The 16,659-nt window shown below is 44.2% G+C and overlaps 2 protein-coding genes across 3 annotated transcripts; both read right to left on the bottom strand.

Moving 5' to 3' along the window:
* Positions 1–617: 617 nt before the first annotated feature.
* LOC6615329 (leucine-rich repeat-containing protein 4B) lies at positions 618–6,410 on the bottom strand. 2 transcript variants are annotated; one of them, XM_032714778.1, is made up of 7 exons: positions 6,120–6,410; positions 2,250–2,435; positions 1,894–2,037; positions 1,625–1,829; positions 1,383–1,568; positions 1,143–1,298; positions 928–1,085 (listed from the first exon to the last, which is right to left on the bottom strand). In XM_032714778.1, exons 2-7 carry the CDS (start codon positions 2,430–2,432, stop codon positions 928–930), a joined length of 1,032 nt encoding a protein of 343 aa, XP_032570669.1. In that variant the 5' UTR covers positions 2,433–2,435; positions 6,120–6,410. The 2 variants fall into 2 exon arrangements, with proteins under 2 accessions (XP_002039727.1, XP_032570669.1); XM_002039691.2 differs by lacking the exon at positions 6,120–6,410 and having other exon boundaries at positions 618–1,085; positions 2,250–2,432.
* Positions 6,411–7,071: 661 nt separating this feature from the next.
* LOC6615328 (maternal protein tudor) lies at positions 7,072–16,642 on the bottom strand. The gene is made up of 9 exons (XM_032714774.1): positions 16,171–16,642; positions 15,538–15,925; positions 14,971–15,474; positions 14,083–14,916; positions 12,944–14,022; positions 12,031–12,860; positions 11,694–11,925; positions 11,404–11,603; positions 7,072–11,348 (listed from the first exon to the last, which is right to left on the bottom strand). Exons 2-9 carry the CDS (start codon positions 15,904–15,906, stop codon positions 7,849–7,851), a joined length of 7,548 nt encoding a protein of 2,515 aa, XP_032570665.1. The 5' UTR covers positions 15,907–15,925; positions 16,171–16,642; the 3' UTR covers positions 7,072–7,848.
* Between the last annotated feature and the right edge of the window lie 17 nt (positions 16,643–16,659).

Genomic DNA, 16,659 nt, shown 5'->3' with positions numbered 1-16,659 from the left:
GTTCTTTCTGGTTTCACATTCGAATGCGAGTGTGTGTGTGTGGAGGAAGGCGCCAAAGAAAAAGTATTTTGCATTCCGCTTACTTATATTTCATTTCTATTTATGCTTCTTCTTTACTCGCCGGCTATAAACGTAAAAGAGAGAGGCGCAGAGAGAGTGCGATAAAAAAGGTGCGAAGGAAAGAGCCGAAGAGCGGCGACAATTTGCGAAAGCATTTTAAGAGAACGCAGACCGAACAAAATGTCAAGAAAAAGCCAAATAAAAAAGGAAATAAATTAAAATCGAATTAATACGATTTTTTCATTAGCAATTTGGTAATTCAATTAAAACAAATTGTGGATTGAACATGGAACTGAATGCTCTTAGCCGGTATAACCATTGCATACTTGTAGTCCGTGATGAAAAACCTTCCCATCAAAATAGGTTGCAAAATAGCTTGCCTACTTTCAGGCTGATGCACTTTAAATTGAGTTAGGTCTATTTTGAACTTAAGTGAAATAAAAAATTTTAAATTTATTTAAATAATGTATCTCTTTAAATTGTTTTCCTATTTGATAGATATTGTAGTGTTGTTAAGAAACTAAATAATCCAAGTCTAGATACAAGCTCAATACAGATTTCTTCTTCAAATCAATGTTTTATTGTCATTCGTTATAAAAAATCCACTCCATTGCAAAATTAAATCTTTGTCACGTATAAAACCAAATAAATAAGCGATGGCTGTTGAGCAAGGCAATATTCTTTGATGGCGCTGTTTTTAGTTTTTAGTTTTTGGTGATTTTGTGTGATTTTTGGTAAAGGATTCAAGGCAGTTTGCTAGGTAGACGGTTGTCCTAAGGCTAAACTAAGGCATAAATGGTAGGTAATAAATAACTGGCCCCTAAGACTAACTAAGCTAACTAAGCAACTAATTAACTAACTAATGTGCTATTTTCGGGCAGTATCACAGTGCAGAGGCTCGTCCTCCGGCTGACGGTTGTTGATGGCGTTTCTGGGCGAGATCACAAACGGCTTTCGCTTCTGGGCATTCTTCTTTCGTCGCTGGGCTCGTTTTCTCCTACAGTGTATCACGCAGAAGATGACAACTGTGGGAGGTGGGAAATGTATTTACTTATGTCGAATATAACTAATCAGTAACTCACTTAAAAGCACAAAACAAACTCCGCCAAAGCAGCCAGCTCCAAAGAGCCAGAAGCTGCGCGTTTCGGCAAACTGCAGTGTCGTCTGGCAACTAGCGAATGTTGGCGAATGAATCGTTCGATTGTAGGGCAGTGGACACTCGCGGATGTCGAGCGCCTCTGAAAATGGAATTGCAAATTGGTCGTGTGCCAAAAATAAGCAGCTGCTCCGACGGCATCGCCTCCATCGCCATCACTACTTACCCAAGCAAACTGGCACGAACTTCGGACTGGCGCCGAGCATCATGAGATGGTTGGTGACCTGCTGGCAGCCGCACTGGCTCAACTGCGACTTGGTCAGATCGATGACCTGCAGGTGGCACATATTCGCCAGGCTGTCGATCCTGAAATCCTGCAGCGGATTCATCGAGGCATTCAGTTGCCAGAGTTCTAAAGAGGATTGTTGAGTATTAGATAGATTCATATCTCAACATAACTCTGCTTACTTGGTAGTATTCCCAGATCGGGTAACTCCTGCAGCTCGCAACCTGCCACATTCAGGTACTCCAGTGGAGCACGGATGGGCTTCTCCAGTGCCTGGAGATTGAGCGATGTCAGCTCGTTGCTGTCGATATAGAGGTTTCTCAGTCGCGGCAGCTGGAACAACTCCAGCGGTATCGTTGTCAGTCCATTATTCGAAAGATCAATTTCCTGGGAATTTCGATTAAGAAATTGATAATGACACACTCGCTGATTAATTGGATGTCGTTGTTACCTGGAGCGAGGTAAGTGGCTCGAAGGTTCCCACCTCCACCGATAGGATCATGTTATCATAGAGCATCAGAAACTTAATGTCCGTGTATCGCTGAAACGAGCTAGTTTTCAGCTTCCTGATGCGATTGTGCGATAGATCCAGAACCTGCAAAAACAGTCAGCGAATTGTCAGATCCATTTAATTTCAGTAGAGAGTTGTGAATGGCATGGGTAGGGTTCCCATACACATCGACCATGTCGGTGTAATGGATAAATTGATGTTTGTGGGCAACTTCTTTATTCTTTAATTAAGCTCAATTGAGGCTAACTGTGACGAGGGGCCCAGTCTGATCGCCTGACCCCTCGATCGTTACTCACCTCCACCGAGCTCTTGAGGTTCTGGGGCACCTCCTTGAGGTCCAAGTCGTAGCAACGAATCCGCAGCAGCTTATCGATGTGGCCGTACGTGCACTTGCGCACTTCCGACTGAATGATGAATCCGGCGGAATGCAACAACTGGAGGCCCACGATGAACGTCAGCAGCTGCCAATGCAGTTCCATGCTCTGCCAAAATAAATGCACATATATACGTAAATAGATGAAAATGTAAAGCCAAACGATGGGACTTCATTTCGGCGCTAACTTGTTTATATTCTTGATTAATACTAAAACAATAAATTTAAGCAAACAATCGCCCATGGGCGCGTCAAAGCGTTTATTTTCGAATTAACAATTTACAAGATCATTGCCGATCGCTGGGGGTCTGGGTCTGGGTTTGGTTTGCTTTTTGGGGGTGAATGCGAATCCGCATCCGAAGCTGAATGCATGCAATCAAGCGGATCTACCGCACCTGGCAGATGGAATTAAGCCATGGCAGCTCAGATACAGATACAGATACAGATACAGATACAGATATAGATACAGATACAAACAAAGCTCAAACTCGTAGCCTAGGTCAGCTGTTGGCCTGCGTATGCGCGATGTTCATATTACGTATACGTAACACACAATCAGTGTCATTCCCGCTGCATTCATGCACATCAACAAAAGATGATTCCGCATTGCGGCGGCGGAAACAGTTGCGGCCCTATACTAGTAATAAAAGCAACTAGCCCGAAAATAACTGACTCACTGCCGTCTAGATATGGATCCATTTTGGGAATCACTTGCCAAATACAATATCTTATCGTTCGGCGGGTGTATCTTTTGATTCTACATCAAACAGCAAAAGGGGTAGCCATAAATCAAACAAATATTCCATTAAAATGCTTTTATGGCTCTTTTCAATATGTCAGTTTCACAAAAGCATTTCCCGAAATTTGCCAAAAACAAAACAAAGTGTTTTTGTGGAAAATGAAAGCCAATAATCGATTATGGGCCAGAAATAGGAATGCTTCAACGTGATTTATACCTCAGGATAAGTACATATATCTAGACATGATCTGGTCATGTAAGCCCACTCGGAATGCACATTTGGGAATTGGAAATGGCCAGAATCCTTTGTTAATCTCTCTGTTACGCCCCATTGAAGGGCAATTAGAAAATTGCACGTTTCCCAACTTTGTATCAGCTGGCTTTGCGTGATTTTGCATTGTGAAAAATGTGAAAATGTAAACCGAACCTCATGAGTAATGTCTTGAGTATTGTAATTTTCCATTTTGTGACATTCGGGCTAATTGCTGTCGCAGCTGAAGTTTTCATCATTTCGCCCAACGAAGCTGAAATTCTCGTGAAATCAATTGTGGGTCAGCAAAAACGGATAGTTCTATTTACACGAAGCTCAAACGCCAATGCCAATGAATGATGAACGACGGTGTCGCTATCCATCCATATTGGCAAATCACTTTGAGCCCGTCCAAGTGGCGGAATTAAGACGTATGGAGCGCCCAGTTGGCCGATAAGATCTTGGCCTCTGACAAAAGCAACAAAAGAGTGCTAATCAATTATAAAGTTAGTAACCATTCGTTGGTCATACTAGGCTGCGTTGGCCTGAAAAAAAATTAAAGTGATTCATGGTCCCCATTTAACCATCATGATTCGCCCATTTAATAATTTTTGTTATTTTCCAGCTAGCTGAAGTGTCTTGGCCTTTGACCAAAATATGTTGCGCTCCACTTGAGAGGCATGTGCTTTCGAAAAGAAAACATAGAAATTGAAAGAAAACAGTTCTGGCAATATGTTTGCTCCATTAGCGCAAACCTGGTGCACACTTTTGCCACCCAGTGTGGCGCGCCTACCTCTGTCATTAGAGCCGCCTGTCGAATCAGCGAAAAAACGAAGCAGAAAATATCAAAAGAAATATTGAAGCTATTTCCACACACATTTTTTTTGGACTGACAGCAACCGCAACAATGGCTATAAATATATTGCATATATTTAAATTAAAATTAACCAGAAAAGCCCAAAACCAGCGGCCATAGTGAGATGGCAGCATAAACAGTGGCGACCAAATGCAAACTTTTGGATTTGAGGGGATTGCATCCCATCCCAGACTGACTTTCGGCTGGGAATTCAAGGAAATTGGCCATAAAAAGGGCTAATGCCAGGCACCAAATGGTATATCCACTCCGATCCCGTACCGCAAATCATATGGAGAATCCGAATTAGCCTTAGACATTGTTCTTTGCGAGGTGGATTGGTTGGGGTCACAATTTATGTTTTCCACTTTCGCCGCATTTGTTCAGCTTCAATATTTATTTATATATTAGGCCCAATCAGGCGGCAGACCAGACAAACAATGCCATGGAAATGCGAATGGGGTGGCAGAAATGGGTTACGGATCGGAATGGTCCAAGGCGCTAGCGATTCACCCAGCTCCCCGTATCCGACTGTCGACCAACGGATTGCAGCCTGCCCGATATGATAAATATGATGAGGAGGGATTATTTATCTGTTCGCCGGGCCAAGCGATTATTGGGCTAACAAAACGCAACATGAAATCGAAAATCCACCAAAAAAAAAAAATTAGAAAAGAAAAAACACGAAATTAGTATCAAATATTTTAATAACATTCTAAACATTTGTGAATGGATTTATGTGCTCTTGTGATAGTTCCTGTCACACATTGTGGGCGTCGCAGAAGTGGGCATATATTATCGGCTATACCCCGTCCGATCGGCATATACATATATCTTTCAGCTCCACCCCCTCCCTGCTGCTCCCGACCCCCAACAGGTGTGTGTGTGCACTGGAGGGCCCCGAGATTTATTCACATTTCTCGTTGCTACGATAAAGATTTATTTGTTTGGACTCATCTCTCTGATGCACTGATGAAACATCGCTTTGAGACAACCAACCACCTTCCGATCTGGGCTACCTCCCTCCTCCCACAAATGCCATTGGGTAACAATCATATTTTCCTGAAAACCGAAGCTTATCAGAGTACGTCAAGTGCTCTTATCGCCTGAGTTCCCATTCTGCTGATAGCTTCTTTCAAAATTATAACGGCGATGCCAAGAACAACAAAAAAATTAATTGAAACGGACCCGTAAAGATTGGTGTAGCATAAAAAAGCGTTGTTCATTTATTTCAATTAAACACAATCAAGAAAACATTTGCCCAGGGACTGAAAAGAGCGAGAAACAAAAGAATCCAATACAGTGACTACTCTACTTTATCGGAATGCCAGTCGAAAAGATCATATTTCGGTCATGCTGAAATGTTTATTATTTAAGAATACAACATTTTGTATAGGTTTTCTTTGTTGAGAACGTTTCCTTCTCGAGGCTTTGGTTACTTTTTCCAGAACACTGGCTGTAAAGATTAGTCTCCGTCTTGATAAGCAGGTGTTCCCTACGTGTTTTTACGAAAGTTAATTACTAAATAAACAGCCCTGCTGAAGCGTTAGTTTTAGTAGATACACAAAGCAAGTTGTATATAGTGAAACTTTTATTTTATCTGCAAGATACGTATGGTGCACACAGAAAGGCCTCCAATTGCCGTTGTGCTGCCTCCCCTAATTGAAATCAATTTAACTTGGATTCTATCGCATTATGCTGTCGTGGAGACTCTTTTGAATGCATATGGAACTCGACGAAATCCAGAGACTGGCGCACATTTCAATGCTAACTTTCCTGATTAGAAAATTCAATATAGCCTACACACAGCTGTTGTGCAATCTAGTCGTAGTACTATGTGCTTGCACCATTCACGATAACCCACCAGACCCCAAACTATATAATACTACCATCAAGAAAGCAAAAAAAAAAAACCCAAACCCAACCCAAACAGATTTTTCTGCCCGCTTACCGCTGTGGAAATTCAAGTGTTCAGGTATAATCCCATTTAAAGTCGGCGAAGATAATCCTTGTAAGTTGGCAGGATTCTTGTTAGTTCACTACACACACATCACTCTATGCTCTTCTATGATTCTTCGATATATTCGATATATTTTTAAACACCTTTTATATATTTTTTCCTAATATTTTTGAATTATTGTAACTAAAAGAGTTATGATTACGCCGTAGAATGTTATAGCGAACGTTACGGAGCGCGCACGTTGGCCGGAACCGTTCAATTCAACCGCAGACACAGAATTGAAACGATCGGTTCAGTTTTTGGCCTTTCGGACTCCGACGATCCGATCGCCCGAGCACTCACACCGAAAAATGCTGATAAAGCGGAAGCACTCTCACAGATGACAATGCACTGGGAAAATTCGGATGGAAAATTCGGAGTGGAGAGAGAGCGCTCTCGTTGATAACAGCAATGGAAACTGATACACTCTGCGACTGGAAATTGAATTGTTTTCGGGACTTTGACAGCTCAAATGTGGATATTTCTGATTTGGCCGGCTACTCATTCAATTAGCAAGCGATTGATAATCGAAATTGATACAGAGGAATCTAATGAAGCATCCACGCCAGCTGACAATACAGTTGTAAACGCGTATGAATGATATCGCGACCAACTAAGCGTTGAATGATACGGCGATACGCAGCAATGAGAGCTTGATCCGCATCATAAATGTGGGCAGACGACTTAATACCCTTCTTATCAGCAGGTCCGATTCCCAGGCACCCAGAGATCTCCTCATGCACGGACATGAGCCCTGTCCGTCCGTTCGGCACCTTTCCACATCGAGTTGAAGTCTTAAAGCAACCGTAATCCAATAAATCCCCGAGTGACGACCGCTAATTGCTACCTGGCACCAGGTCTGGAACTCCAGGTACAACGACCAGGTAATAATATACGCTCTATATGGCATTACTTTTCATCGTATTTATTGTTTTCTTTTAATATTTTGTTCACAACATGAAAAAGAAATAGTAGAAAAATATGACATTGTGATTAAAGGTTTTAATACATAAACCCATATTCCATTAGTTTCCTTACGTTTCCTTTAGTCTTCGATTTGCAATGTTTCTTGTTTGTTTAGGTAATGAAAAGTAAAAAAAGTACGAAAAACATATGTGATTCTTCATTTGGTTAATCGAGAAAAGAAAGTACAAATACAGTTATAAAGGGGAAAATAAATAATTCTTCTGGAGCTTCACTCCACTTCTCTTCAATTCGCCAACGTTCGTTGATGATGTAAAATTGTTTTAAACAAGGTTGAGCAATTAAATAAATCGTCATCCGCCTTAATAGCTACTAACATATATAGGTTAGTGCCAATTTTATCTAGATTACATTTTTTTAAGTTTTTTTCAATATTTTTCGTTTGTTTTTATACATTTTTTCAGTGATTTTTCGTTTTTTTTTTTTGTTCGATTTTTTTTCGTTTTGTTGTGTTTTTGGTGATAATGTTTTGCATTCCGTATTGATTCTTTAATTAATATTAAAACCTGCTTTCATTTTGGTTTTCCATGAAAAATCAATGAAGCATCTTGGCTAATCGTGAGGTGTCCTCTTCTTCCCTTTGAATAAGTTTAACTCGTTCAACTAAATGGATAATACAACGCATGTTTTAGCCAACCCAATCACAATCTCCTGCATGGAGCACATATGAATCCGATCCGACAATACAACGGGGTGATCACTGACTTTCCTGAAGCTTCTCGCTGATGTTCTTGCTCTGGTAGAAGAGTCGCACGACATGGGTGCCAGCTTCCTTGGTGGCCAGAATCTCTACCTGGAATGTTTCAGAGAAGCGAGTGTCGATGAACGACTGGAGCAGGGCTGCGTCGCACTTGGATATGGTAGACGCATCCAGCTCGCAATGCCTGCTGTATCGCGCCGGCTTGGCCAACTCCTCAGGCAGCTGGCGGAACTGCTGGGTCACGGCATTGTTGCCAAAGTCAATAAAATGCACCTCGCACTTTCCGTCGTCCAAAACCTTGAGAATCTGGGCGCGATAGAAGACCTCGTCCTCCGGGAACTGAGCCACACACAAAGCTCCTTCTTTGAGGTCGCTAAAGGCGGGTAGGTCCTGTTCTGCATCGAGCAGTTTATCAGTCATTTGCTCTAGTGCTGGCACATCGCTCTCCATCTGGACGTAGAAGGACATGGGGCCATCGAACTGCACCACAACACAGTTGTGCAGCTCCGCTTCGAGCGGTTTCTGTACGCCGGTCACCGTACTGACCAGCTCCTGGACGAAATCCTTGTAGTTTATACGGAGTTGAGCAATCAGGGGTTTCGTCTCATCCTCGTTCGGCTGAGTGGTTATTTCGTATAGTTCTCCGAAGTGCTGCTCTAGCAAAGCAGCAAAGGCTTCTTCTAGCTTTTCGTCAGACACATCCATCGGAATATTACTCAGCTGGCAGTGTAGAGCCAACGATGGAATCGGCTCTATCTCTTCGGGTAGCTGCCAGACCTCAGGAACGACCAGGGTGTTTCCATAATCTAGCCAAAAGACTTCAAAACCCTGGTTAGGTTCCAATACCGACTTGATACTACAGCGATAGTAACAGGCATCCTCTTGAGAGTAGCAAACACCGTTTGAATTTGTTGTAGGATCGATTAATTTTTTCAGTTTCTCCTTCTTTAAGGACTGCAGTGTCTTTACAATCAAGTCCAAATCCGCTGAATTGTGCTTCATTTGCACATAAAAACTCTTGGGGGAGCTGCCATATGAGATAACGCATTCAGAGTTCTCGTTTCGCTTTTGGATTAGTTTTAGCTCGGCTTGAACCAGCTTCTGAAGGTGTTCATAGATATTCAGGCTCCTCTTATCTTTAGTAGTCAATCTGACCACAGGAGGATTGGCAGACTTGTTTACAAATTCCACCGCCACAACACATTTGCAGCTGTCCAGCAGTGCGTCAAGTGTTGTCAGGGTTAGAGCCTTATTTTTCTCAAATATGGCGCTGGGTTCCATGCTGCATACTTCGGCCACAGGTTTAATGAGCGTGAAGTCTTGAGGTAACTCGTAAAGCTTATCCACCACAGTCGTATTGCCGTAATCAATCATAATGACTTTGTATTGGTCATCTTCGAGCACTTCCAGAATGCGTGAGCGATAGAACTCCAAGTCGTCGGCGAATTGAACTACGCACATATCATCCACTGAAGCCTTTTCCGTCATAGGCTGCAGCTGGCTTCCATTTAGCTTCTCGCATATAATGTCCATTAATGAATCCTTCTCGCTAAATTGTAGATATATACGGGATGTATTCTCCACGTGTGTAATGATAGCTTTAGTGGTAACAGCTAGGCACTCCTTACTGGCTTCCTTGGATTCCTTTCGCTGGCACAACGGCAAAAGGCGCTCGACGATGTTCTCTCCATCCAGGAGGAGATCAATGGTGACATGATCCTGGCCTGGCTTCAGAAGCTGTGTGGTAAACACCAGTTCACCCTCGCCTGTCAGTTCGACGAATTTGGCCTCCGCTTCTGGTGTCCATGAGATGTAGGCATCAGGCAACTGCAGCGAACATTTCTTGGATAAGCTGGGCAGGCTAGCGATCTCCTCGGACAGCATTAGACACTTCGATGTGGTGGAGGTGTTACCGTAGTCGATAAAGAGTACTTCGTATCGCGAATCTGGCAACTCCTTTTGCAACTGGGCTCGGTACCACAGCTCATCGTCCTCAAATAGAGCGGCCACAATCAAACCCTTTTCAAATCCTTCGAGGGGCTTTAATGTGTCCTTCTTGCGCAAATACAATTCAATTAGTTCTAGCGCCTTTGAATCACGTTCAAGTTGAATAAAGAAATCACAAATTCCATTCACGTGCGAAATGTAGCAGCTGCATCCGCTGGCCAAATACTCTAACGGCCTAGCAAACCCATCGGCAATTAATTTCTTAGCCACATCCTCGCCATCAATATACATGTTAACATAGCTGGTCGTGTAGTGATCTCCTTGGGTAAGATACTCCAGACGCGGGATCTTCGAGTACGATTCGTTAAAGATGCCATTCGCTGCATCCACCCAATCCGAAGTACACTTGGGGCGAATCGGGAGTGCGCATGGCAAGCAGAACGGTTCGATGTGCGACCACATGCTTTCTTTGATCTCAGTGGCATCCGATACGCAATCTGTGTTGCCATAGTCTATGAAAAGTAGTACCATTAGCTCGGCATCAATGATTTTAGCGCGATACCAGCACTTGTCCACCGAATACATCGACACACAGTCCGCACCGTTTACCACGTTCATCAACTGGGGCAAAGAGGGAGACACAATCTGAAGGTTCTCATGCAGCTGATTTAGTTTCGATAGCTGATCGATCGGGTGGACATAGAACTGTGCAGGGTTGTCGCAATGGCTCAGGACAACGCAGTCCAAGTCTTTGTAAGGATCCTCTTGTGGAGGAGCTTGCTTTGACTCGGCAGCAGCTTCTTCCACAGTTGGATTAATTTCTGGTACTTCAACTACCTCTGGAACTGGAGTGGCTGGCTTTGGCACTGGTGCTGGCTCCGCCGGAACTGGTGAAGGAGTTTTTAATGCAATAGGTTGTGGAGCAATAGTACGAGCAGGCTCTGCTGGTTTACTCTTTTTGGGCTCGCGATCCTTGTCATTATTTTGTTTCTTCTTTGGGGAGGCATTTGCCGAACCCGACTTGCTGGCAGTTTCCTTGCGACCCTTATCCTCCTCTTCGTCCAAGGTAAGGTCTACTGTTTCAATGTACTCGTAAGTGCGAGACTTTCCTTTCTCCATTTGCTTGCGCATGTAATCCAAATCTTTGCCGGGTACTAGCTTCTCAGATTTTAGCAGGTCTATCACACTCTGATTGTTTTCCAAAATGACATCAGCAATTAGATGACTGCGCCGCACCTCAATCGATTTGATAGTGACAACCTTCTTCTCAAGAATCTCGGCTATACGCGCCTTTAGCTTTGTATCGTTGCTGGGGCGGCCAATCGGCAAATTAATCTCCACTGCAAAGCCGCTTGCGTGCTCATAAAACTTTGCATCCAATGCCTTGATATCGTCACGCTTTATTTCCTCTGTGTAGCCGTAATCGATGTAAAATACCTCTAAACACGCTTCATTCGAATCCTTTCCTGAGATTCTGGCTCGGTACCAATTGCCATCGGATCTTCGTACAGCACAGATCTGTCCCACATCAAATTTTTTCAAAGAGTCGCCTAAAATAAAAAAGGAGGTTAATTTGACGGTCTAAATATCAACTAAAGTATTTACCCTTGGCCTTGTAGTGTTCATACATATTATCCAATAGGGTCTGCATAATTGGTACTATGGTCTGCGGTTGGACATACACGCGGTAAGGTTTAGCGGTGTACACAACGAGAGCTTGGAATGAGCTCAACACCACGGGATAGGGGCAGATGAATGCCCTGCGATCCTCTAAGAACAACGGCATTACAGGTCTCAGATGAACGCTTGAAAATAAATCATACATTTTATCAGATTTTGTTAATAAAAGTACCGAATGAATCATGTAACCCACAGTAATGTGCATATTAACTTACATATTGTTTTCGCAGACATTCTTGACATTCAAGGCAAACGATTTACCCTCGTAAAATTCCTTGAATCGCCTGGCCAAATTCGGATTAGACTTTACAAATTTAGCATCGTCATAGGTGCAAAGGAAGTTCACATTGTTACCGTAATCAAACTGAACCTTAAAGCTTGTCATGTCACGAATAGAAGTGAATTTTCCTCTAATCTGCTGACCAGCTAAAAGGTTAACGCGAATCTCTGGTGAAAAATAAGAATAAATTACATTACTATCGACAAAAACACTTGATTGGGTACAAAACAGTATAATTCTTCAATTTTCAAGGAAGAAGTTGCTTCTCTTACCAGGTGCCACTTCGGTAAGGAATTCCGCTTTGACGAGCATATCTCGTAGTGATGCTCCGTTTACAAACATATTAACTGTGTAGGAGCAAGTGCTGCTGGTATTCGGGCCTTGGTTGCTCTTCTCTTTGGACACGAACTCGCAATCGACTTTGGCATTAACTGGCACGAACTTTTCCATGCGATCCACAATGTACAATGGATCATAGTTGGTAACGACGCTGTGAAAGCTGCAGCGATGTGCCATGCAGGGCAGATCTGCAAAGCGCTGCTCCAACTGCCAAATATCCTCAGAGGTCACTGTTATCAAGCTGCCTGTATCCACGCAAAAAACGCGATACTTGCGCATCATGTGATTGCATGCGGTCACAGTAGCACGCAGAATGGCATTGTTCTTTCGCTGGCGCACAACCACGGTGGATCCAACCTTTAATTGAAGTGGCTGGAGTTGCTTCTGGCGGTAGAAATCTTGCATATCACGCAAGACATTATCGTACTTAGCAGAGACAGACTTGGGCACGATGTAGAACTGGAATGGCGAGACCCACCAAGACAGACTGACTGCCTCCTTACTAGGTGTTCTCATCTCCTGCAGCGCATACGGTTTATCCAAGGAAACGTATTTCTCCGGCTTGGGGGCAGCCACCGATTCGGTGCTGGATGAGGTAATATCACTCACCACTCCGCTGGAACGCTTTGAGTTGATAGTTCCGTCCAACGTGGATTTTTGACGCTGCGGTTTTTGAGCATAGCCCTGTGGCGCATTTTGGGAGCGTTGGTTCCCCTGCTGGCCATCTTTACTCCTGCGCGGTGACTCGCTGTTGCTAAAGCGCCTGAAAATGAAATAGTAATCACAAGTTTTAGAATATTCATATTTTAAATGCATCTGCTCGGATAGCTTAATATAGCTACTTACGCATTTTTTTTCGCTTCCTGCTTTTCATGATGGCGTGGTGATTGGATCGGTGTGCGACCGTTCTGTTGTCGGTTACCCTTGCGCGGCGAACTCATGCCACTGTTGTAACTACCGGTGCTCTGTGTCTCACAGCTGAAGTCTAAATGGCGATCGACTCGCTGAATTTGTTCCTGCTGCTGACGCTTACCGTCCTTTGAGCCTGCCGAGGTGGAGCTACGTTTGTCCCAGTCAGTCGAGTTTTTGTTTCCGCTAACTGACTTTGCTGCTTGTGGAATTTCAACCGCTAGTTGCTGCTGCTTAACATCGTCCTTTTTCTGTTGCTGCTGTTTTTCCTGTACTTGCAAACGATTTTCGGTCTCGACAATGCTTGTAGAGTTCAAAATATGGCTCTTATTCAACTCAGAAGAGATCACAGACTCGCCACGCGAGTTGTTTGTATTAAACTGACCCTTTTCCAGGGACAGATACTGTTCAAAAGGCATAGAAAGCTTGTAGAGCTTCTTCATCACATTCAGGTTCTTGGCCAGTAGGTTTACTACGTTCAGACCATCGGGTTCTATGCGAAAGATACGCACACTAAATGTTCGCCTTCGGATATTGGATTCCTCAGCCAACATTTCAAACTGATCGGTAACCTTGTCCTCGCTGAGTTCGCTGTTCTCGAATCCTTTCAAGCAGCACTTAATTGCCTGCCGAGGCATTTCCAGATGCTTCTCAGCAATATGACCAATCAGGTGTCGCTTCACATTCTGTTCATAACCAAAATCTACGTGCCGAACAATCACAGAGTCATCAACTCGTAGAATCTCTGCACGGTACCATTCCTGATCGCATTTAACAATGCAGGGTGCGCCAAGGATCAACTGATCGGGAACTCTCTGGTTTGCATTGTAGTAGGAGAACATCTCGTCCATGAGCTGCTCGAACTTTCCTATGTTGGCCACTTTCTGCACATAGAAGTTGCTGGGCGAATCAATAAAACGGATCTCCACGGCGTCGTCGTTTTCAAGTTGCTCCGCCTTTTTGTAGGACTGACGCGAGTTCTTTAACTGTCTAAGAAGCTCCAGCATATTGGTGCCCTGCAAATAATTTATGTCAAATTACTTATATTCTGATGTCTTAATTATATTTACACTTACATTCTGGTTAAGATGGCAGGTTTGCATGGAGCCCACACTCTCCGGCGCCTGGACAGTCAGTTCAAAGTTACGATAAATGGCCGATTTCTTGAAAATCCGCTTCATGCTTTCGTCAATGGGCTCAATTTCCTTGGTTCCGGCCAAAGCAAAGCGGAAAGCAAATGGTTTGATTTCCAACAGTTCTGGGGGTATTTGGAACAGATCACTTGTGGACAACAACTCAGAGTTTCCGTAGTCCACGTAGACAACGCGGTAACGTTGGGCGTAAACAGCGCACACCATAGCGCGATACAGATGACCATCTTCTGAGAAGCGGGCCACGCAGGCAGTTCCAAGCTCAGGAGCCTGAGTGAGCGCCTTGAGCTTCGTCCGTTCAATTTGACCCATCATGGTGCTCAGATCATGATCGCTGCTTTTCAAGTGCACCCAAAATAGGTACGGACCGTTCTCCACATAGCTTATGTCCACGTCGTAGGTGAGGCCCACCGTTAAGCTGGTGGTTCTGAAGGCAGGAATGGGGATTTGATGTTGCGCAATCGATGGCGTTCGAGGTGGAGTGAACCGTGCAGGAACATAATTCACTGACACGTAGCTAGGCTGTTGATTATAGTGCAGAATGGGCACATGTGGACCGCCCGGCGGCGGCATGGCGTTAAACGGTTTGTTCATGCGAACATTGTAATAGGTGTATTGCGATCGGGGGTTCGCCTTGGGCACATATGGTTGAGCAGCCGGCACAGCGGGCTGATAGTTGGCACGATTATAAGGATTTGTCGATACAAATACCGGTTTCTGAGTATTGTTTGGACCTTGCATTGGCACCTGTACATTTGTCTGTAAATTAATACATTAATAAATTACTTTTATAGAAATTTTAAACATTCATACCACATTGACCAGCGGCAGATGTTTAGGCGCATATTCAGGGGCATCGGCGTTTAGCGGCCTTGACGGTGTCACTTGGACCGAGCGCTGTGCATCCAAGCGAGCAGCTAAGGATTGTCGCACCGCTAGTTGCTCACGGGCCATCTCCATGGGCGTCTTTGAGTTGTGTATACTATTGTTGTTGTACTCGGTGACCAACGACTGCGGAGTATCCTTCCACAGCTTCTTGCAGTGGTCCATCATGAGTTGCTTGTCGACCGAAACTCCGATTTGTCTTTGTTGCACTAAGAACTCGTTGAGCTCAAAATCCTTCCAGCGCAGACTTGCGAACTTTTGGTCACAGATTTGTGTAGGTTCAACAGTGATTTGAACGATCTGGTTGACAACCAGCTGCTGAACGACAGCCAGATCGGTCTGATCCCACTCGGAGCAGATTCCCAGCACAATGTACTGGAAGCAGTGCAGGGGAATACTCTGCAGCAGCTTGGGCTGCTTGGGGAACATTAACTAAAAGGGATATATTGTTTAGAAAGGCATTGTTTAAAATGTACAGGAGGTTCATTCACACACATCGTGAATATCTACAGTACGCTTATAGCCAAAGTCCACGAACTCGATCTCCGCCCGCATCGATTGACCCTCCAGGTCCGCACTGACCACACGTATTCGCCTGTACTCCACATCTCCAGGAGCCGGGCCATTGATATTCTTGAATATGCAAAACGTGCCGGGCATGAGGAGAGCCTGCTGGCGCTCCACTGACCAACTGGGCTCAATGGCAAAGCATGTGGGCAACAGATTCCTGATTCGTGTGCTGATCAGGGAGGCGGCATCTCGGTTAATTTGGCCGTAGACCTTCAGATACGGACCCACGTGATCCACATGAGTGATGTACAGGTCCACTTTTAAGGGAACAGCATTGCGCGGCTGTCCATTCATATTTGTGTGTTGTTATTCGCTGGAAGCAATGCAGAAGATTCTCTTAATATTGTGTCCAATTCCTATTGAAAACGCAGGCACACGACCCCACACACACAGTTGCAGCAGTAGGGATCCCGTTAGTTTGGGCCGGCGAAAAGGTGGCAGCCCAGAATACTAACTGAACTAGCCACACACTCGCTTGGAATGCACTGTGCGTATGTGTGTGGCATTGCAAAACTAAAGAAATTAAACGTAAAGTAATTAATATGGGAAGCCACTTACGTCTTGTCGTCGTCGTTGTCCAGATTAAAAGCGAAACTCTGAAAAAACGCCCTACCCTTCGCCAGGTGCTCTGTCTCTTTCCCGCTTGCCCCTGTTATTTAATTCTATTTTGCTGCCTGGCTTACGGAATTTAAGTGGACGGCGTGTTTTTGGGGCGAAATAGTGGCGCACTTCTTAATGGCTGGGCTCTTGTGGGCTCTTTTCTGCTCACTTTTTTGTGGAAGAAAGTCTTGCGAGTGATTAGAAATCGCGATGCACACAGACACGTCTGTGCAGGTGCAGCGATTTTATTTCTGTTTGGGGGCTTTCAGTCTTTTAAATTTCTCGGGGACCTGCTCAGCAAGTGCCACCCGTGCTAACGGTGATTCGTATAGGTTGTGTTAGATCAAGAAAAGCAATTAATTAGCGCGAAAAGAATTGAATCAAAAAGTATCACTGCCAACCCAACTTTTCCACAAGACAACGAAACGACGACTAGTGGTGGGAGTT

This window comes from Drosophila sechellia, chromosome 2R (assembly GCF_004382195.2).
Source record: "Drosophila sechellia strain sech25 chromosome 2R, ASM438219v1, whole genome shotgun sequence".
Taxonomy (NCBI): Eukaryota; Metazoa; Arthropoda; class Insecta; order Diptera; family Drosophilidae; genus Drosophila; species Drosophila sechellia.
This window is presented reverse-complemented; position numbering and strand designations above follow the sequence as displayed.